At 40.9% G+C, this 18,781-nt stretch overlaps 1 protein-coding gene and 1 long non-coding RNA gene across 3 annotated transcripts in view; both read left to right on the forward strand.

Annotated features, from left to right (window-relative positions):
- DEPTOR (DEP domain containing MTOR interacting protein) overlaps positions 1-6,837 on the forward strand; it is a 76,992-nt gene extending 70,155 nt beyond the window's left edge. For both annotated transcript variants that reach the window (XM_013185030.3, XM_048071332.2), the window contains one exon: positions 5,675-6,837. In XM_013185030.3, coding sequence (XP_013040484.1) covers positions 5,675-5,803 — 129 coding nt within the window. In that variant the 3' untranslated portion in view covers positions 5,804-6,837. The remainder of the gene's footprint in view (positions 1-5,674) is intronic.
- A 1,758-nt stretch (positions 6,838-8,595) lies between these two features.
- On the forward strand, positions 8,596-17,677 carry LOC136789794 (uncharacterized). The gene is made up of 2 exons (XR_010828779.1): positions 8,596-9,704; positions 13,340-17,677. It is a non-coding gene; the product is annotated as an uncharacterized lncRNA (long non-coding RNA).
- The last annotated feature ends 1,104 nt before the right edge of the window (positions 17,678-18,781 follow it).

Raw genomic sequence — 18,781 nt, forward strand, 5'->3', positions numbered from 1 at the left:
GGAAAATTGCTTGAGAATTTTCCAGGCTTGAAAATGACTCCTACCTTTGCCTGAATTCATAATTTCTATTTGATGCTGGTAAGGTGTTTTTTTTTTTTTTTTTTTTAAAAAAAATACACAAACAAACAAACAAAAAAAAAACCAACCAAAACCCAACACCAAACAGCCAAACAACAACAACAAAAACCCCACAACCCAAACCCCACAATTTTCCACGTGTTTTGGGAATGGTTCATCTCAAAGAAAAAATTATCTGTGTGGCTTTGGTGTCACCTCAGATCGTAAGAAGAAATAATAATCAAGCCAGAATGTCCTAATCTATCCGATATGGAAATCTGTGTGCTTATGAGCAGAGCAGAGGGCCAAATCTGGACTTGACTAGCACACAGCTTGCCCAGCAGCTGCATGTTTCTGTGCGAGGCGCTGATCCCTTCTGGAGCACCTTGGTCCTGAAGGGATCTGCGAGGGGTCTGCGTCAGGCCCGGGCCGGGCCCAGGGACGAAATCCTGGCTGCTCTGGAGCCCGAGATCAGAGCCAGGTTTCCGTCTTCTCTCCGTATGAAGAGTTTCGGCCACGTGAAGGTTTTCATTTGTGTGGTTGCCACACGTACAGGCCCGGTCATACCTGTGTTGGAAACAAGTGGGCCTGGTGCCAGGGCAGCTGCTGGTGTGTGGCGGCCCTCAAAACATTGCCACTTGCTTGCACTTGGAAGGAAGGGGGAAACACAGGTGTGCTTGGAGGGCCTTGCTGAACTGCAGTCTTAGACCCGGCATGGTCCCCTCACTGCTTGGATGAGGGGGTAAATGCCAGCGCTGCTGAAAAACAGCAACTCTGCCACCATCTTTAAAGCGTCACTGCACAGTCTGGTGTTCGTGGGGCAGGCACCCAAGAGTGCGGATCCTCTGAGCCAAACCCTTTGTGCTGTGCTTTCCTTTTAGACTGATGTCCAGTTAACGTGACTCTGTAATCACAGTCTTATCTGACTGTTGGGAGATATGCTATCTGTGGACTCTGTGTGGCTGCTGCTTGCAGCCACACCAGTGATTTGCAGTCACACTCGCTGCGTCTGTACATTTAAATGGTTTTTTTTAGGACTTTTCCCAAGAACTTTGCAATTTTCACTTAAGCCAAATACAGCGGTAGAATTTCTAGTTCCTGGTTATCTTTCACAGTGCCCTCTAAAAAGAGTACCTCAAAAAATAAATCATTTCTGTGAGGATTTTTAAAAATATTAAATCGTAAAAGGCCCAGAAATCAAGGCCTGGCTCCACAAGGATGGGTGACTGAAGCCTATACCACAGCCTCTGAATATTTGGGAACCTAGCCTAACAGCCTATGCTAACATAATATTCCAGTAGCATTTATAAATATTAAGGCAATTCTAAAGCAGGCAGCTAGGTAAGAATTACTGACAACTATGCAATGTTTTTATCAAATATTTTTTATTAAATATTTTTTAATTTAATAATTTCCTTATTAAATAATTTGTCTTAACTTGTGCAATTTCATGCTCATGCCCGTTACTGTTCTCCAAGCTGTGCTGTCAGGTCTCCGATACCCACCTGGAGCATCTCACAATCCTTCTCACCTTGCCTTAGCAAGACCAAGCATGAGCTAGCAGCCCAGGCTCATCACGGAGGGCAGACAGCACTAACCAGTCACGGGGGGAAGGACTGTGCAGCTCCCAGTAGAGCAGAATCCTCATTCTGGCCATTAAACATTGTGGTAACAATAATTATAATTCCTCTTCTCGCCGCCTTCAGTTTGATGTGGAATGGCACGACACATCTTTGCTGACTTCTTTAAGCAGAAGGCTTCCAGATCCTTTCTGGTCAAATTGAAGCCCTAAGCTGAAGTTTTTCTTTTCCTGGGAACACCTGGATTTGGTTAAATCTTCTGTATGAGCCAGTGAAAACCCACAGAAAGATGGAGGCACACATACCTTTCCTCCTATCCATAATTCTGTGGGCTGTTTTCTGTCAGGGTGGGAAACAGATATAGTTAACAATAAATGTTTATTAACGTAATTTTTTAAAAGTAATTAAGTATTTTCATTTCAGAGTTACTTAATTTAACTGTTACTGTTTACGTGTTTTTTATATCACTACATCCTGACCAACAAAATGGTTGGAATTTCTTCTGGGCTTTGTCATTTCTTGAAGTTTGAGGGATAAAAATGGATGGTTATCTCCTGTCAGGCTCCTTGGAGAGCTATGAGGAAATGAGCAATAAAAGGCTCTTTGAGACTCTTTTAACTTTGGTTTATTATCTATTATAGCTACTGACGTGTGGAAAGCTACAGAGAAATTGTGCATGTTTATAGTTACAAAGCCCTTAGCAGCTGTAGTTATGAGCTGAACACTTAGAGCTTTTTGAAATGTGTTTTTATAAATGCAGCATTAAATCATTGAAATTTTGTAAACCAGCTGCCTTAAGAAAATTCCTAAGATAATAAGAGGGTTGACATACTCAGCTGGGCTGGTTTGCGGGTACTCTCTCTCTTGCACTTCTTTTGTAGCACCACCAAGAGAGCAGCTCACTGTGCTGGCTTCTTTGGGGCAGGATTCGTGATAGCCAAAGTGCACAAAGCAGCACTGTGTTTCATTTCCCCATCCTGGATGCACTAGATGGGAAACTGGGGTGGGAGAACAAAATGGGCTGAGTTGAGGACACTGCTCCCCTCACCACGAAGCACTCAGGGCTCAGGATCGTGAAAACCTCTCTCCCCTCACCAGGTCTGTGGGACCTAGCACATGGCTCCACGTTTCTTCATCCCCAAGGGAGCTGGAGCTGGAATTTGCAGGCTCAGCTTTTGGGAGCACTGGCAAAATGATGGTTATGGAGAGAGCTTTTATGCCACCAGGGTGACTGGCTCTGTGTTATCATCTCTCTTCTGCTCCTTACAGCTCTTTTCATGTAGTTTTAGGGCAGTTGTTCTTTCTTCTATGCCTTGGCTGCCTCTCTACTTTTCTCACCTGGCTTGGGTGGAGTATTTTGAAAAATGAACTAATTGAAAATGGTGAAACTAAAATGCCATTTGGATCCAGTGCAAAGGATGGTATGAAGAAGACTGTTCTCAGCCCCTACACGCAGCTGCCATTCTACTGTCAAGAGCATACACTGAAACAAACACCTTGGGAATGCAGATGGGTCAACTCCGGTCTTTTGCATGAGACGCTCGCCCTTTGGCATCTGGCTTGCTGTTCGCTGCTGCGGTGCCCATCCACATTTACACGGTTGTACCCTTGGTGCAAGTAGCTGGCCAGTCTGGAAGGTCTGTTCCTTTGCCAGGGACGTTCCTCGGGGTCCCCGAGAGCCCCTCACACGATCCAGCATGCAGATTTATCCATCACACGCCTGCGTGCCTGTCCCTGGCCAAAGACGAGTCCCATGCATTGGGATTCCAGTAACTCGAGAAGTCTGAGAACAGACAGCAGCAAAACAAACGTCAGCCATTCAACTTCCAAAAATTGCATTAAGGCAGAAGAGACAATGCTATTTCTGCAGGTCTGTTTTAAATCAACTCAAATATTCTTCTGGAGCCAAAGCTATAATTCAGTAAAACTTGATACAATCTTGGAAAGCCCTAGAAAGCATTAGGAAATACCACTGGGAGTTGAGAAGCCTATAGATACTGCAAAAATTTGCATTTTAAACTAAACATATCTCTTAAATGCTAATTGAGGCATGCTGAAGAGGATGATGGGCTACCTCTTCAATCAAAAGCCTTAACATTCAGAAAGCTTTGTCTGCGTGCAAAAGCTGTACGGTGCTGCGTGCAGTTGAACTAGCATATGAAGGCACAGGAAAGATAGATCCATACTGCTACGAAGTGGCCAAGAGCTGATTGCCATACTTCAGAGCTTGTTGAGACCACCAACCACTAAGGCAGACTTCCAGGACCTCAAGCCCTGCACAGCAATTCTTGAAGGGGTAAGGTTCAAGAGAAGTTTGGTGTCCCCTTAGGGGCGGCTGCTGCTGCTGCTGTTCCTGTGCGTAGGCCCGAAGGAGCAGAGATTAAAAACATCAGTAGCATTTCTGATGAAATGTTTTATTTTGGGATTGGCTTTGCTTCCTCTATAATTTTCCTTAAATGGAACATTGATAGCCGCATTCTGTACATTTTGCACAAATACGAGTTGGGCTTCACCACGCTGAATCCCTGCTCTACTTGAGACAGAAGGTCGCTGACGCGCAAAAGCTGAATGGTTGGGCTTGTGAGAAAACATGGTTTAGGGGTAGCAATGTAAGACAGTAAAACTGTTTCCCACCTCTGCTGCTGTGTTTCTGCCTAAAGATAAAAGGTAAAAATATAAAGTTTGAAAATTTCTATAGTGATATGCTCTTCAGAGCTTATTTTATACAGACTCAAGATCAGTTATGAGAAAGATAACGTTCTAGGGAATGCATTGTTTTCATTGAAGCATCAGGATGATATTATTGTTTCTTTAGGCTCCATATTTTTATCATTAAAAACAGATCTAGACACTACACATTTCTGACATTTTTAACAAATACCATTATATTATGATTACAGCCAGAGAAGGCTTAATGTTTTTGAGGAATAAATATTGATATTTTTCTTTTCCTTGTCAGGTTTTTACAATGCTGATGTGACTTTTTGCTCTGACTTTTCCTAACTTTTTTAAGATGCAGAATCACAGAAACACAGAATGGTTGAGGTAGGAAGGGCGTTCTTGAGGCCATCTGGTCCCACCCCAGCTCAAGCAGGGACACCCAGAGCAGGGTGCACAGGGCCACGTCCAGGTGGCTTTTGAAGGTCTCCAAGAAGGAGACCCCACAGCCTCTCTGGGCAACCTGTGCCAGGGCTCCGTCACCCACACAGCACAGAAGTGCTTCTGGCGTTCAGAGGGAGCCTCCTGTGTTCCAGCTTGTGTCCATTGCCTCTTGTCCTGGCACTGGGCACCACTGAAATGCACGGTGGAGTTGGTCCGAATATTTCTATCAAGACTTTTTGGACAGAAAATAACCTCTGATGATACAAAACTTTCAACATTAGAAATTTTTGTGACATTTAGAAACAAAATATTAGCATATTTGAAATTAATTAATGATCCATACTTTCCAAAGAAAACCAAAAACCATTCACAGAAGAAGTATAAAGAGCTAAGTTTATGTTGGAATATCTCCTGAAAATGACAGTGGCATTTTATGTTCCATGGTATTATTTCCTAGAATTTGGATCCTTTGGGTTCATTGTGCACTGGTGGAGGTTCTGGCGCTGAATCTAGTGAGATCATCATCCAGGCTCTGCCCTGAGCCTGGAAACATGACGCACATTTTTACTGTGACTATCAAGAGCTGTCTAAATCATATCAGATGGAATAACAACCTGTTTGCAATGGCCAGAGCTGTCTTGTCCCATATTGTTTGCAAAGCACCATTGATATCATGGTGTTGTAAGAAAAAATATTGACGTAGAACTTCAAAATTCCACAGGTTTCAAAGCTGTAGTGATATTTAAAACCTTTTTTTTAAAAAAGGAAAATTATCTTGCCAAGTTAATTCTAAGGACTGTATCTTTCTTAAGAGCACCGAATGAGAGAGCACAAAGAGTTCTGGAGGTTTTGCATGCCCAGGAGTTGATGTCTTTGTAGGTAACCTGACACAAAAAGTCTAATGCATAACTTTTGCTGCTTGTCTTTCTCCACAGGTTTGCCAGTTCGTCGTTTCTGTGAACGGCCTCAACGTTCTCCACGTGGATTACAGGACAGTGAGCAACCTCATCCTGACCGGCCCGCGAACGATTGTCATGGAAGTGATGGAAGAAATAGAGTCCTGAGAAGAAAAGATCTTTTACTGGACATTTCTGTGAGAGAAACAGTGACAACCAAGAAGCAGCATGACACGAGGAGACGAAACTTTCTGTGTCAAAATAAATGATTTTGCTTTTGGGGGAGGGGGGTTCTCTTTCATTTAACAATAATAGCACTGGTTATTATGCTGAGAAGTGAGCAATAGATACCAGCATATTTTCACTGAGGACTTCGCTTTGCTTGATGAAGACGAGGTAAAGGCCCTTAGGTCGTCTCTCCAGCCACGGCTGCATCCGTCAGAGCGGTTTCCCACCTAAGCGGCCGTGCAGATTTCCTCGTAGTCCACCACTGGATCAAAACACTTCAGGAGATGAAAGAACCACACACACTGTGGGGTCAGGATGTCACAGGCGGTTTACGTGACTTATTTATGTGGGTAAACATCCTCCAGTCAAGGAAGGGTGACTAGACGCTGGCTTTATTGCAGTCGGACTCAAAGGAACTGTGAATGCATCTCTGTGAAACAAGTAAGTTCATTTTCTGTAGAGGATCCCATGGCGTGGATGTTCAGGCCTGATAGAGCACAATGAGTATTCTAAAAGAAAAATACAAGGCCATGCAAATGCAAAAAGCGTGTGCTACTTTTACAAAGTAAAACAATCTGCCCTTCGAAAGTCAGGCGATTTGTTTCAATGCCTAAGCACAGATGTAGGTACTGAAGTATAAAGTGTTGATCTCTTGTTTGTTTGTTTGTTTTCTTATGTGTAAAGGGAAGGTGTCTCGGTCTCATTGTTTGTCACTTTGGAGAATTTCTGGACACCTGTATTCCTAGAAGGAGAATAATATTTAGCGGGTTGAGGTGGGAAATTCGCAGTGTTAGCATTAGCAATGATACATCCAAGCGCTCCAGTAGAGGAAGTACACTTCAAATTGAAGCAATGTACTTGAATGTGCATTAAGCTCATTAGCACTTTCAAATCATCAAATGTTTTGCAAACTACAGACTTGCCACATAAGTTGCATTTGACACTATTACTAATAAAAAATTGTATTTAACTGACTCCTTACTCTTTTTCAAATGGTAGGATTTGTTTGTTGATAAATTTATGAAACTAATCTTTTAAATATATATATATATATACACAAATTCTATATTCTGCTGAGCTGGGTGACTTCTTAACCCTATGGTGATTGGACTTCATGGACATTCGTTGATCTTTGAACTGAACATATACATCCTTGTCCATAGAATTATAAGTACACCTTGCAGCCTTTCTCTGCTGTCTAAATTTTACAATTAAAGCTTGACCTTCCCTATGAGCATACCAAAAATCCTTCATTTTTGGGGTGGGGAAAGTATTTTTCCCTCAAATAATTTTGAAATATATTTTATATTAAAAGTTGTTCTCACTAAATGTGTTGCTCTTGCAGTATGTTTTTCAGTCACTGAAACACACAGATTTCGTCAGAGATACAGTAAACATTCATAATTATATATGCCTGCAGATTTGTAGGTAGAAGTCCATGTATTCTTCAGTTCTGATATAGTATAGCCATGGTTGATTTTTAACCAAGAAAACTTCTCCTATTCCACTATTATGTACCCTTGCAGGAAGGTATAAAACTGAAACCACTAACTTGATACTAACGTCCTGTAGGCACAAACATGTTTGGAAGATAGTTTCAAGCTGTCGTGTAGTACAACAGTTGTTTTTCCTTGTTGTACCCCCCGAACTGCATGCATTATATAACCCTCATCAGATGATATTATACAGTTCATCTAAAATAAATAGTGCAGCACATAACATTACATGAGATGGTAACAACTGTCGAGGGTATCCACTAAGAATAGATGGGGGAAGTCCTGCTGTCCCAGAAATGTGTCAGTATGCTACAGGTTTTTGGTTTTGTGGATCCAGGAGGGCTTCCCCAACTACTTCTGCTTTCTTTTCTTATTTGCCAGGGTTGTTTTGGTGGCCTGGCCGGTATGTACTTTGTACCCCTTTAAAATATAAATTCTACATGTTAGATTAGGTTAAATATTAAAATGTGAAGGATTTCCTTAGCAAAATGTTAATGATTCTCTCTAATACCATTGTGGATTCTTCTGTCTTACATCTCTTGCCTTAGTTAATATTCTGCTACAAGTTCCCTGTAGCTTACAGATAATTAAGAAACTGGGTCAGAATTTAGCTTAATAATGCATTACAGAGTGCACTTTAGACTTGAGTAAAAGGAGTGGGAATGGGGGCAGGGAGAAATCTGTGCACATCATTATATTACAGATTGGATATGGCATTTTCATTTGCAAGACACATTAGTCTCTATCACAATTTGAGCACCATTACTTGCCTACTGTTTTATGGGGATTTCCATCTTGCCTTTTCAACTTGATTGGCAATCCAGGATTTAATTAATTCTTTCCCCCTTCAATATGACAAAGGTGTTCAAATGATCTGTGCAATGAAATTTTGTATTTTGTAAAAAAGGATGCGAATTTAACAAGTTGTGAAATGTATCATTTCCAATTAAATTGCAATTTGTCTGCACACAGTGATTACACGCCCTGCGAGACATCCCCCAGGAGCCAGTGTCAAACTCTCACGCACTTCAGAGGGCACGGGATTTTGAATATAATAGAGAAGCAGGCTCCCTGCGAAGGACCAGGGGAAATATAAGTCTGTTCACAAAAGTAAGGAATTTCAAGACATGATCATGAATATCAAGCGTGGACTGAAGCAAGAAACCAGAAAGGAACTCCCCCCCCCCCTCCAAAAAAAAAAACCACACCACACACACCAAAAAAAAAAAAAAAAAACCAACACAAAAAAAACCCACCTTGGCATTAACAGTAATAGCTTCATTAAAAAGATTTTAGTTAAGACTTACTCTCATATGTGATCACATTTATGGGTACTATAAGTCTTGTGAGATCCTTTCATAAATCTTTTAATAACATAGATTAGTGCCACTCCTCTGCATATGTACATCTGCAATTCATTTATGGAACATCTTCAAGCAATATAATAGTTAATTAAGTTCAAGTAGCATTTAAACTAATTGGAGCATTAACTCAATACCATATTTCCCCTATTTTTCTTCTGTCTTATTTGCTACAAGATGCATAATTTTGATTATCTAGATTAAATGCCATGTGTATAGTGTTGAACACAACCCATCCCACTGCTAGTCCCCTTGAAGGCATTGGACTTCAGAAGTAATGCATCAATCCACTTCAGGAGTACCTGACTGCAATTGTCTGCAGTTTAGTTCTCAAGAGAAGCAGAAAATAATGTAGTCAGCACTGAAAAAACATAGCGGTGTTATAGCAGCATCTGCAGCATCTGCAATACCAGTGGATCCGTCCTACTACTGTCTTCTATGAGACAACATTCAGAAGGTTTGGGAGGAAGAAGTCATCTTGTAGGAGTGTTTCTCTTGGTATTTTCTTCCTTTTGTGGTTAAATCCTCACTAATTACTGCAGAGTGCTAGGGATGTGTGAAAGACAGTTCCACAATTACTGGTTTAATGGTTAGCACCTCTGAGAAAACTACCAGAGCGTAGGCAAATAACAGAGGTCCAGATTCATGCACAGGGGCTGGCTGTGCTGCACCCCTTGGCCTTAGGACCAGAGAAGGGTCCCTGTACTGACCTGATGGTGGTCCCTGGACCAATCTTCCATGGTTTAATGGTGGACTTGGCAGCGCTAGGTTAACAGTTGGACTGGATGACTTTAGAGGTTTTTTCCAACCTAAATGATTCTATGATTCTAAGATTCAAGGATACGGATGTAGCCAGAGAGAGTAAATGGAGGATTAGGAAAGAGGAACAAGTGACTGACTGCTTTCTTCATCTGCACTGACAGCTACGTGCGCATGGAGGGTTCCTTTTCCCTGTGGATGAAGACAGGATGATCAGCTTATGGGGTAATGCTCTAGTAATTTCAGATAAAAATGGGAATTAAACACTAATTTTTAAGGATAATTGTGCTAAATTAGTATTCTTCTAAATTTAGAGATAGGAAAAACTGAGGCAATATGGATTGGCAAAATGTTTGCCTAATCAAAGACAGAGTGAGAAATCAATTGTTGCCATTATGATTATTTTCTTCCCAGTGTATAATTAAAGCTAAACCACTTGTGTAAGTGAAAAAGCATGTGTATGTCACATGAATAAGTAAAGCTAGACCACAGCACTCTTCGAACAAAGTGAGAGAACTTCTAACCTTTTACTATAAAACAGCCATTAAAGATTTCCATAAATCACATCTTTTCTTTTTTTTCTTTTCTTTCTTTCTTTTTTCTTTTTCTTTCTTTCTTTCTTTCTTTCTTTCTTTCTTTCTTTCTTTCTTTTTCTTTTCCTTCTTTCTTTCTTTCTTTCTTTCTTTCTTTCTTTCTTTCTTTCTTTCTTTCTTTCTTTCTCTTTCTTTCTTTCTTTCTTTCTTTCTTTCTTTCTTTCTTTCTTTCTTTTTCTCTTTTTCTTTCTTTCATCTTTATCTGGTGAGTGAGGTCACTTTTATTTTGTACGTGTCACTTGTGAAAAAGTAACTGTCAATGGAATAATTCCTTTTATGTACACACAGAGCAGATAAAAATATCATTGATGTTACAGAGAAGCTGAGTGATTTTAAACCATTAGATTTCTTCAGGAACTTGTGAATAAATAAATATTTACATATACGTCTTTCAACTGAGCCATTAACACAAGAAACTATCTATGAACACCCATGTTCATAGGAGTCAATGATACAACGAATTTACCACAGATGTGGTTTCATGTATACTTAGTCTTTATATTTGTAATTCCTAGTAAAATTTGAAAATATTCAGAAGGGAATAGCTACAGCTGTCAAACTGAATGTCCTCTAGAAAAATTTTGCTTTGCAGTTAGATATCTGTACACTCGCCCATGGGGGCTGTGCATTTCCAGTAGTGCTGGAACTCAAGTTGCCTAAGCACAGACATAGAATTAAATACTTGGCTTCAGGAGCACTCATTTGAAACAGACAAATGCAAGGTAGAACAAATTGTTGTATTGTATCCCAGAGAGAAATGTTGTCCTGCACACAGAGCTCTCCCATCCCACACCACTGTAGCTCTCCCTGAACTTACAGAGTTGCCGCCTGCTTTTTGCATTGCCTTGTCAGACAGTAATTGCCATTTCTTTTCTGAATTTGCACATCTGCAACTTCAAACGTGCCAGCAGTGTGAAGGACAGTCTGTGTTCACCAGGCTGCTTTGCTTCTACTACTGCTGGATGGACATAGTTGGTTTTCTTTCCTTTTCTTCCAGCCCTTTTGCCACATGGTTAAAATGGTGCTGCTTCCTGTCCCAGCTTAAAAATTGGTTCTTGATGGTCCCGATGGTCCTGCTTTCATTGTTACTCTTACTCGTCCCCTGGATGAGCTAACACAGCCCCTTTGCTCCTTTCCTCTGAGAAGCTCCTTTGCAGCTGAGCTATGGGGTGGTTACCACATCCCAGCTGGAGAACGGCCTCACAGCCAGAGCTGGGCTTCCAGCCATATAAACTCCTGTCCTAATTGCAAACAGTAAATGACTGAAGAATTTAATTGTTAGAACTTTTTCCTCTTCAGGTTTTACAGTGTCTTGCATTAAACAGTAAAATACACGTTTCTCCCTATTTTCCATGCTTTTCCACTTAGTAAATGCTTCTTTTTCCTCCTTACTTTTCCAGTGGAATTTGCAATTAGCAGAAATGAGACTTTCCCATTTGTACCCGTGCATAACTCATGGGATAATAGTTCTTACATACATGTTGTAGGGAAACCTTTATTGAGTCTCCCTCAGGTAATTTCAGCTGAGCAAAAGCTGCAATATGGTGCCCATTTCTAGACTGTAGCTGGAAAATATGTAGTGCATATAAGCCCTGTCTTTTGCATGGCATCAAGTTAGAATGTTTTAAAATTGTTGGTGGTGGCTTTAAATTAAAGCAAATGGAACATCTAACTCAGACGAGCAGCCATCAGACAGCTGTGGTGACACTGCTCTGTCATGTACCTTAACAGCACCACAGGGCAGAAAAATATGGTATTTTATGGCCAAATTTACAATTTACATTCTTAACCCTATTTTTTTTCAATAAACACAATTGTAATTAATGTATTTGCATTTAAAGACATTCAGGCCTAAAATACATTAGATAAGAACACAGTAAAGATGTATGTGTGTTTGTGAAATACTTGTTTTAAATTTAGAAAGCTACCCAAGACAAAACATCTCCTTAAAAAAGCAATTTTCATTTATATTGTGAAGTAAGTAAAGCTTTTTTCCCCCCCTATATCTTGGATTTCTTTTAAAAATACACATATATAGTTATATATGTGCAGACACTGCATGTATCAACTGAAAATAAATACACAAGCAGATAAGTGGGCTTGACTGAACGACTCTGTCAATGGAGTCTAGCTATGGAGCTAAATTGAGCCCTTCATGTTTATTAGCAGAAGTTTAATTAAGCATGATGTTAAGCAAAGCCTGGGAAATATTAAGTGATTCCGCTTGGAAGAAGTGCTTGGCAGTTTGCGGGATCAGGAATCCATTTAACTTGTGTTCTCAAAATGCCCTAATATCCTTGCTTTACCGGCAAAGTATTTCTGGAAACAAGATAAGATTTTCTTGAAACTCTTTTAAACATTGCACATGGAACCTATTGGATTTTGTGGGCTAACTTGGAAAGGAAGAAACATGAAACTATTTAAGATCTTGATGTTACATTTTCTTGTTGCCTGTTTTGTTTTATAAGCATTGTCAGCTCAGCTGCTTTTTGAAGATAACTTAACGCACACTTTTGTTACTGGGGACTGGGATGTGTGTGTGTTTTGTTTGTTTTTTCCAGAACAAACAAGATCCTCTTGAATATTTAAAAAATTCAATAATTCATTTTCCATTACAGTCCAGCAGACTAATCACCTAGTGCAAAATACACTTAAAGGAAGCCTTTACAAAAGCATACTGAGTTACCCTCTTAAATATTCGATTTTGATGATAAAATCTGCCTTACACTTTCTAAAAATGTTTCATTACCTGCTGTGCATTTATCTGAATGATTGTGTTATTGTTCATTCTCCTAAGAGGTTATTTTCCAAGGGTTATTGATTTGCCTTTCTATAGCAGCATCAGTATTCCCTTCCAGAGGCCATTTAGATACAAATCCTCTTGACCTCATAGTTAAAGAAAAAATTGTTCTCTTTTGGTTCAGTCAAAAATTGTATCTGGGAGATGAAGACACAGAAAACATCTTAACTCTTGCTGATTATTATTTCTTTAGAAAACAAAACCAAAAACAAACCACACACAAAACCAACAAATGAAGCATATAAGCCAAAAAACAGGCAATGTCTTAATGTGCAGAGCTTCAGGAAGCCACATAATACAGGAACAAAAATCATATAATTATGGGCAAATTGTCCACATCTTAAAGGCTACTTAATGATACCTCTTTTCCAGCAGTTATCACGATTAACTCCTAACAATAGACTTGTAATTGCAAAGATGACCTTTGGCATGTGGTTTAATGCAGTGCTCTTTCCCTCCATCTGCAGATTATCTGAAAAAGCATTGCAGTGGAGTGATGGCATCTACTATTTATCTCGTTGGAATTAGAATCCAGGGGCTCAGTGCAGTTGCATACATTTAAATGTCGAGTGACACTGAAGATGCTTTTGGGTATATGAGATGCTCTTATGGGGCAGAGAGGAACTATGGGGAAAGCCATGCCCCTCCAAATCACATCTGGAGAATAAGGCCAAAAGGATGACTTAAATACTTCAAATGGTGCAAGACAACGAGGTGTGGACAACTGAATCACAGCCCTAAAAACCACCTCATAATATCAGCTAATTCAACCGTCTTACTCTTGGTCATTTTGCTGGAGTTATCCAGCTGTATATTCAATTAGTGCTGCTTATGGGAAAGGACTTCCTGGCCATCTAGCCAATTCTCTGAGAAATCATTGCATAACTGTATCATACAGAACTGACTGTGATGATGTACTATTATTAAATCTCCCGTGTAATGGGCCTTCTTTTCCTCTCCTCATGCCTTTTGTCAAGCTGCAAAGTGGCCTCTCACCCATGAACAGTTTTCTCTCTGAATTGCCAATCAAGGAGACCAGAGCCATTTGTCAGCTGAGCTGTAATCTGTATATACAAACGATCATACACAATCACTCTCTGCATGCTCCACCAGACTCTTCCTGCTTTTTGGGTGGTACTGTTTTTAATCTGTCCTGAAAAGTGCTCATTTCACCCACAGAGTCCCAGCAAGGCAGCAACCTGCTGCCATCAGGGAACCGAGGCTCACCGAAGAAAGCAGCAGCTACTGTGACTGCAGCAGATGAGAGCAGAGGAAGCAGCAGCTGAATATGAGCAGTTAAACCTGAGTTTTGTTCCACTGCTTGCAATTATGGCAGGCGTTGTGGCTCCCACGTGCCCTGAAGCATTTATACTTGTCCCATATGCACTGGTGATGGATCTCTCTGCCATGTCCCGTGTGTCACCATCAGTCAAGCATCTCAGGGTTTAACACCTCAGTCCTTGGTACATGGGTGGCTTCTGCTCCCCCTCTGTAGCACAAGGAGGACAGAGACAGTGACCAAAAACAAATGAAGAAATCAAAGTGAAATTTATGGACAATTTATATCCTGACATAAAAAAAATAAAAATCCATTAAAAGTACTTGATAACCCACATAGGCGTTCAGAGGGCCACCAGCATTTAACGTTTCATTTGTAGTTACCTAACGCCCTGTGTATGTCCCACTAGCGTACTCAGACATCTTCACGGTCAGTGGGTTTTACAACCAGCAGCAGGCCCGCAGGCGCCTCTCTCCCACATCTGCCGCTCTCCAAGTGTCTCCAGATGAGCTCCTAAGCCCCTGGAAGGTTAAATCCCACACGGGCAGCCTGGATACCGAAAGCCAGGAGGCTTGTGGAGGAGAAGAGCTGGAATTTGCTCTGCCAAGTCCTCGTCCAGCCCCCCCTGGAGCGCCCTTTACCCCACAGACTCCAGGCGGGAACAAGGCCTCAAGCCTCCTGTCACGCAGAGGGACAGCAGGTCCCCACATCGGCTGCAACCCATGGCTGTGGAAAAATGTTACTCTTTATGTATTTTAAATCCTCTGCAGCCATAAAGTTGTTCTTTGCAAGCCAATATGTTCGGTTTTGGCAGGCTCTCGTCCCGGTTTGCCAGATACCTGTCACGGGGATCAACCTGCAGCCTCTGCGGCTTCGCAGCCCTCAGAGCTCCTCTCCCTCCCCTTCCTCCCATCTTCTCAAGCCAGAGGCTCCCTCTAGAGCAAGTGTCAGTGCCGAGCCCTGCTTGGCAGAAAATCAGTGGCAGTTTAACAAATATTGTTGAAAACTCTCTGAGAATGCAGTTACGCAAATGACAATAGCGAATGTAAATATTTATGGTGAGGTTCTCCTTTATTTACCCAGTCGAAAATCAGAGAGAATTGCATTAATGGCACAAAAATGACACAAATATAATAGCAGAAGCAAAATTACAGTCTGACCAGTTAATGGCAGAAAGATAAGAGGCAAATACTTAGGAAATTGTTTTGTACACCTGAACTGGACTTGCGCACTGAAGCACAGGTTTGACAATGGTGATTCTCTAAATCACTCTAGCAAAAAGGATGACAAAAAAGGAAGTGAGCGCTCATTATGCCTATTACCAAGACAGAATTTTGCTGTTCCACTGGTACACAAATGCATCATTAAATCACCAGCCTTGTTCAAGCTCTTATTTTAAAATGTTACCTTAAATGTGGCACACGAGGCTACGACCTAATATTGTGAACCCCAAAATGAAGCACTGCACTGCACACTTATGGTGTTCATTTTTTTGCTCCTTAATTCAGAAAATTTTATATACGGTGAAATATTTCAGAAGTTTTATGAGGAAAGCTTTTGAAAAGGAACAGAATGTACTTGGTAATCTGAAGTTATCTGCCCTGCCTTATGGTTGTAATACTTTCTGCACATGGCAAAAGGCCACGAGTGGATTGTTTTTTTTTTTTTTTTTTTTTTTTAAAGATAAAATATAGGAAAAATGTGGGACACTGGAGAAACAAAGCTGTTCTTCACTTTTTTTTTTCTTTTTTTTCTTTTTTCTCTTCTGAGGAGGGGGATGCAGGTAATAACTACACAAGTTTTTAAACTATCATTAGATTCAATGAAAAAATATGAAGAAAATGATCTTTAGACCACATGGAAGGGCAGGATATTATTTTATGAATTGCACCTTTATGATTCACAGTTGATTTCAGTAACAAAATGCATTAGCACTGCCTGTTTCTCTTTTCCCAACACAGTACAGAAACAGCTAATTGGCAGACATGCAGCCAGCTCTGTACGAACCAGTGGGGAAGTGCTCGGAGAGAGCTGCTGCCTGTAGGAGCCGAGCCTGAAGCTTACTGAATTTCAAAGGTGCTTATAGCTGCCTTTGAAATGATCTGATCCTATCCTCCCTCTTTCTTACCAATGAGTTTTGCTCTTGAATTTAGTGGAATACTGTCAAATTCTAACCAGATTGCTTTTATCATTACATAGGTTCAAATACCCTTTGTAGACTCCGATGGTTTGTGTAGCTTAGGTGGATATCTCTCTGCAGAATTATTTCACTGGGGAAAGCTCACAGGTGAAAGACCCATTGTCCTCCTGTCGAGCTTCCCATCCAGGCTTTCCAGGCTGGCAGTAGAGGAGGGCAGTGAGGATGAGAGGGAGAACTATCTAAAGACTGATGTCAGTCAAAGACCAGGCTGACTCTCCTGCAGAGTTGGGGACCAGTCGTTTTTAAACGTTACCTGTCTGGGATGGGAGACAGGGAGGGAAGTTACTCACCTGCCTGGCATCGGGAGAAAGAATTGATCAGGATAGAGTAAGATCGTGATGAATCTTGATTTAATTAGGCTGCTGACTAGTTGTCTGTAGGCTCAGTCTCTTACACACACTAATATTAGCTGTAACAAACCAGCATGTGCAGAAGCAATACAAACACATGGTTTGTTACTACAAGGACTAAAATGCTTGCTGTCATTGCAGACGTTGTATGCTCAAAACATTCAGAGCACATTTAAGAACTGATTGTCCAAGCCAAACCTTCCAAATATTTAACACGGCAGATGTTCCAAACAGCAGTAACTCCTTATGTGTGCTGAACTATTATTATTGTCATCATCAACACTCTGAAGTTTGCAGTGGCCTGAAGTAGGGCTTAGGCTCCAGGTACAACAGCTAGGACATTAAGAGGCATTTTTCCCCAAAATTCCTCCCCAAAGACAGCAGAACAACATAGCCTATTCTTTCTTCTTCTCCTGTTTCTGCGTTGGGTGGCAGAGATTGTTAGTGTTGTGGAAAACCAAATGAATGTTTTAATGTTTCTTAGGTGATGGGTCATAAAATATAGATAAGCATTATCAAATGTATTTACATTATCCAAATTTATCTATGCATACTGAGATATTTGTTATAGGGAGTATACCGAACGGTCAAATAAATCCTTAAAAGGGACCCCTGAGAGACAACAGGTACAACCTGACCTTTGATAAGAACCTGAAAATGCTGAAACGAGTTGAACCAGGACCAAGGAGCGGAGAGAGCATGCGTCGAGTGGGAAAGGTGAAAAGTTTAACGGAGAGGAAGACTCCTTACTTCATCTGGACGACCACCTGGACGACCACCGGAGGGCACCACGCATGTGCAAATGGGAGGAGAGCTAATTAGAATGGAATGCGAGGCTGATGTTGCAACCTGTAATGAATATGTATACCTTACGTAATGTTGAAGGTATAAATAACGATCGGGATGTAACGGGACTTGAAGCCAGATTTGGGCACCTGCCCCGGCTTCCAGCGCTGAATAAAGCACCTTCATATAATCACTTGGTGGTTATGTGGTTGCTACGCTAACAAGATGACTTGGAGAGTTGTTCTAGCACCGTAGCCCCGTGTTATATCTCACACCATGTTGCGCTGGAACAGAGTAGCCAAACTGCACGCACCAGTCCTGCGGAGCATCCTGTGGGTGATGAGGGGTTACAGTGGGAACAGGGCAAGGAGAAACCTGTGATCCTGCCAGAGCTGTAGGAGATGGCCTGGGCTGATTTGCAGGCAAAGAATTCTTCTAAAACGCAAATCTGCTCTAAGTTAAAGCTCTGTTTCCCTTCATTTATCCAGTGATACACAGAAATATGTTGCAACCTTGAGACATGATAAAATCCTATAAAATGCCTGACTATTGTAGAAAGGACTGAATTTTGTCTGAATGAGAGAAAATACTTGATTAGTGGCCAGTGTTCCAAGACTGCAAGCCTTGGGACAGAGGTTTTGTTTGTGCTAGTGAAGAACACTGACTATTCTAAATGCCTCTGACAATCACACTGTAAGAAACCTTGTGCTCTTCAAGGCTTTATTTTCCTCGTGGCCCTGTTGCAAACTGACTGACCTTAAGCACTGTGTTAATTTAAATAGGACAGGGACAATATTTTTTCTGTGAACCATAAGATAAAGAACGTTACTGCGAGCAGTGCCAATATTACAGGAATGTTTGAACTAGTATTTATGAAGGATGCCATCAGTAAATTAAAGATTGCAACATGACCCCAATGGATAATCTCAAGAAAACAAGAAAAAAATTAAAAAAAAAAAAAAAAGAAAACATAAACCATCAAGATCACATGCTGATTACAGTACTTTATCAAAAAGCCTGACATGAAAAGTCAGTCACTGCAGGCAAATGAGCAAATGAGCAAATAGTGGAAAATGGAGTTGCAACACTAGTGGAGTGCGGCTGAACGTCCTATTTATACCTTGTTTTTTGTGTAGTACGTGGACTGAGGTGATGTTCAACTTATCTAGTGAAAGATCCAGATGCTGCAAAACTTGCACAAGTGCACAAAATATATCCTCTGAGCATTCAAAGTGAGGGGAAAAAAAAATAAAAAAAGGTTAACCCCAAATCTTTCAAGATGTTATCTGCTTTT

This window comes from Anser cygnoides, chromosome 2 (assembly GCF_040182565.1).
Source record: "Anser cygnoides isolate HZ-2024a breed goose chromosome 2, Taihu_goose_T2T_genome, whole genome shotgun sequence".
Classification (NCBI taxonomy): domain Eukaryota; kingdom Metazoa; phylum Chordata; class Aves; order Anseriformes; family Anatidae; genus Anser; species Anser cygnoides.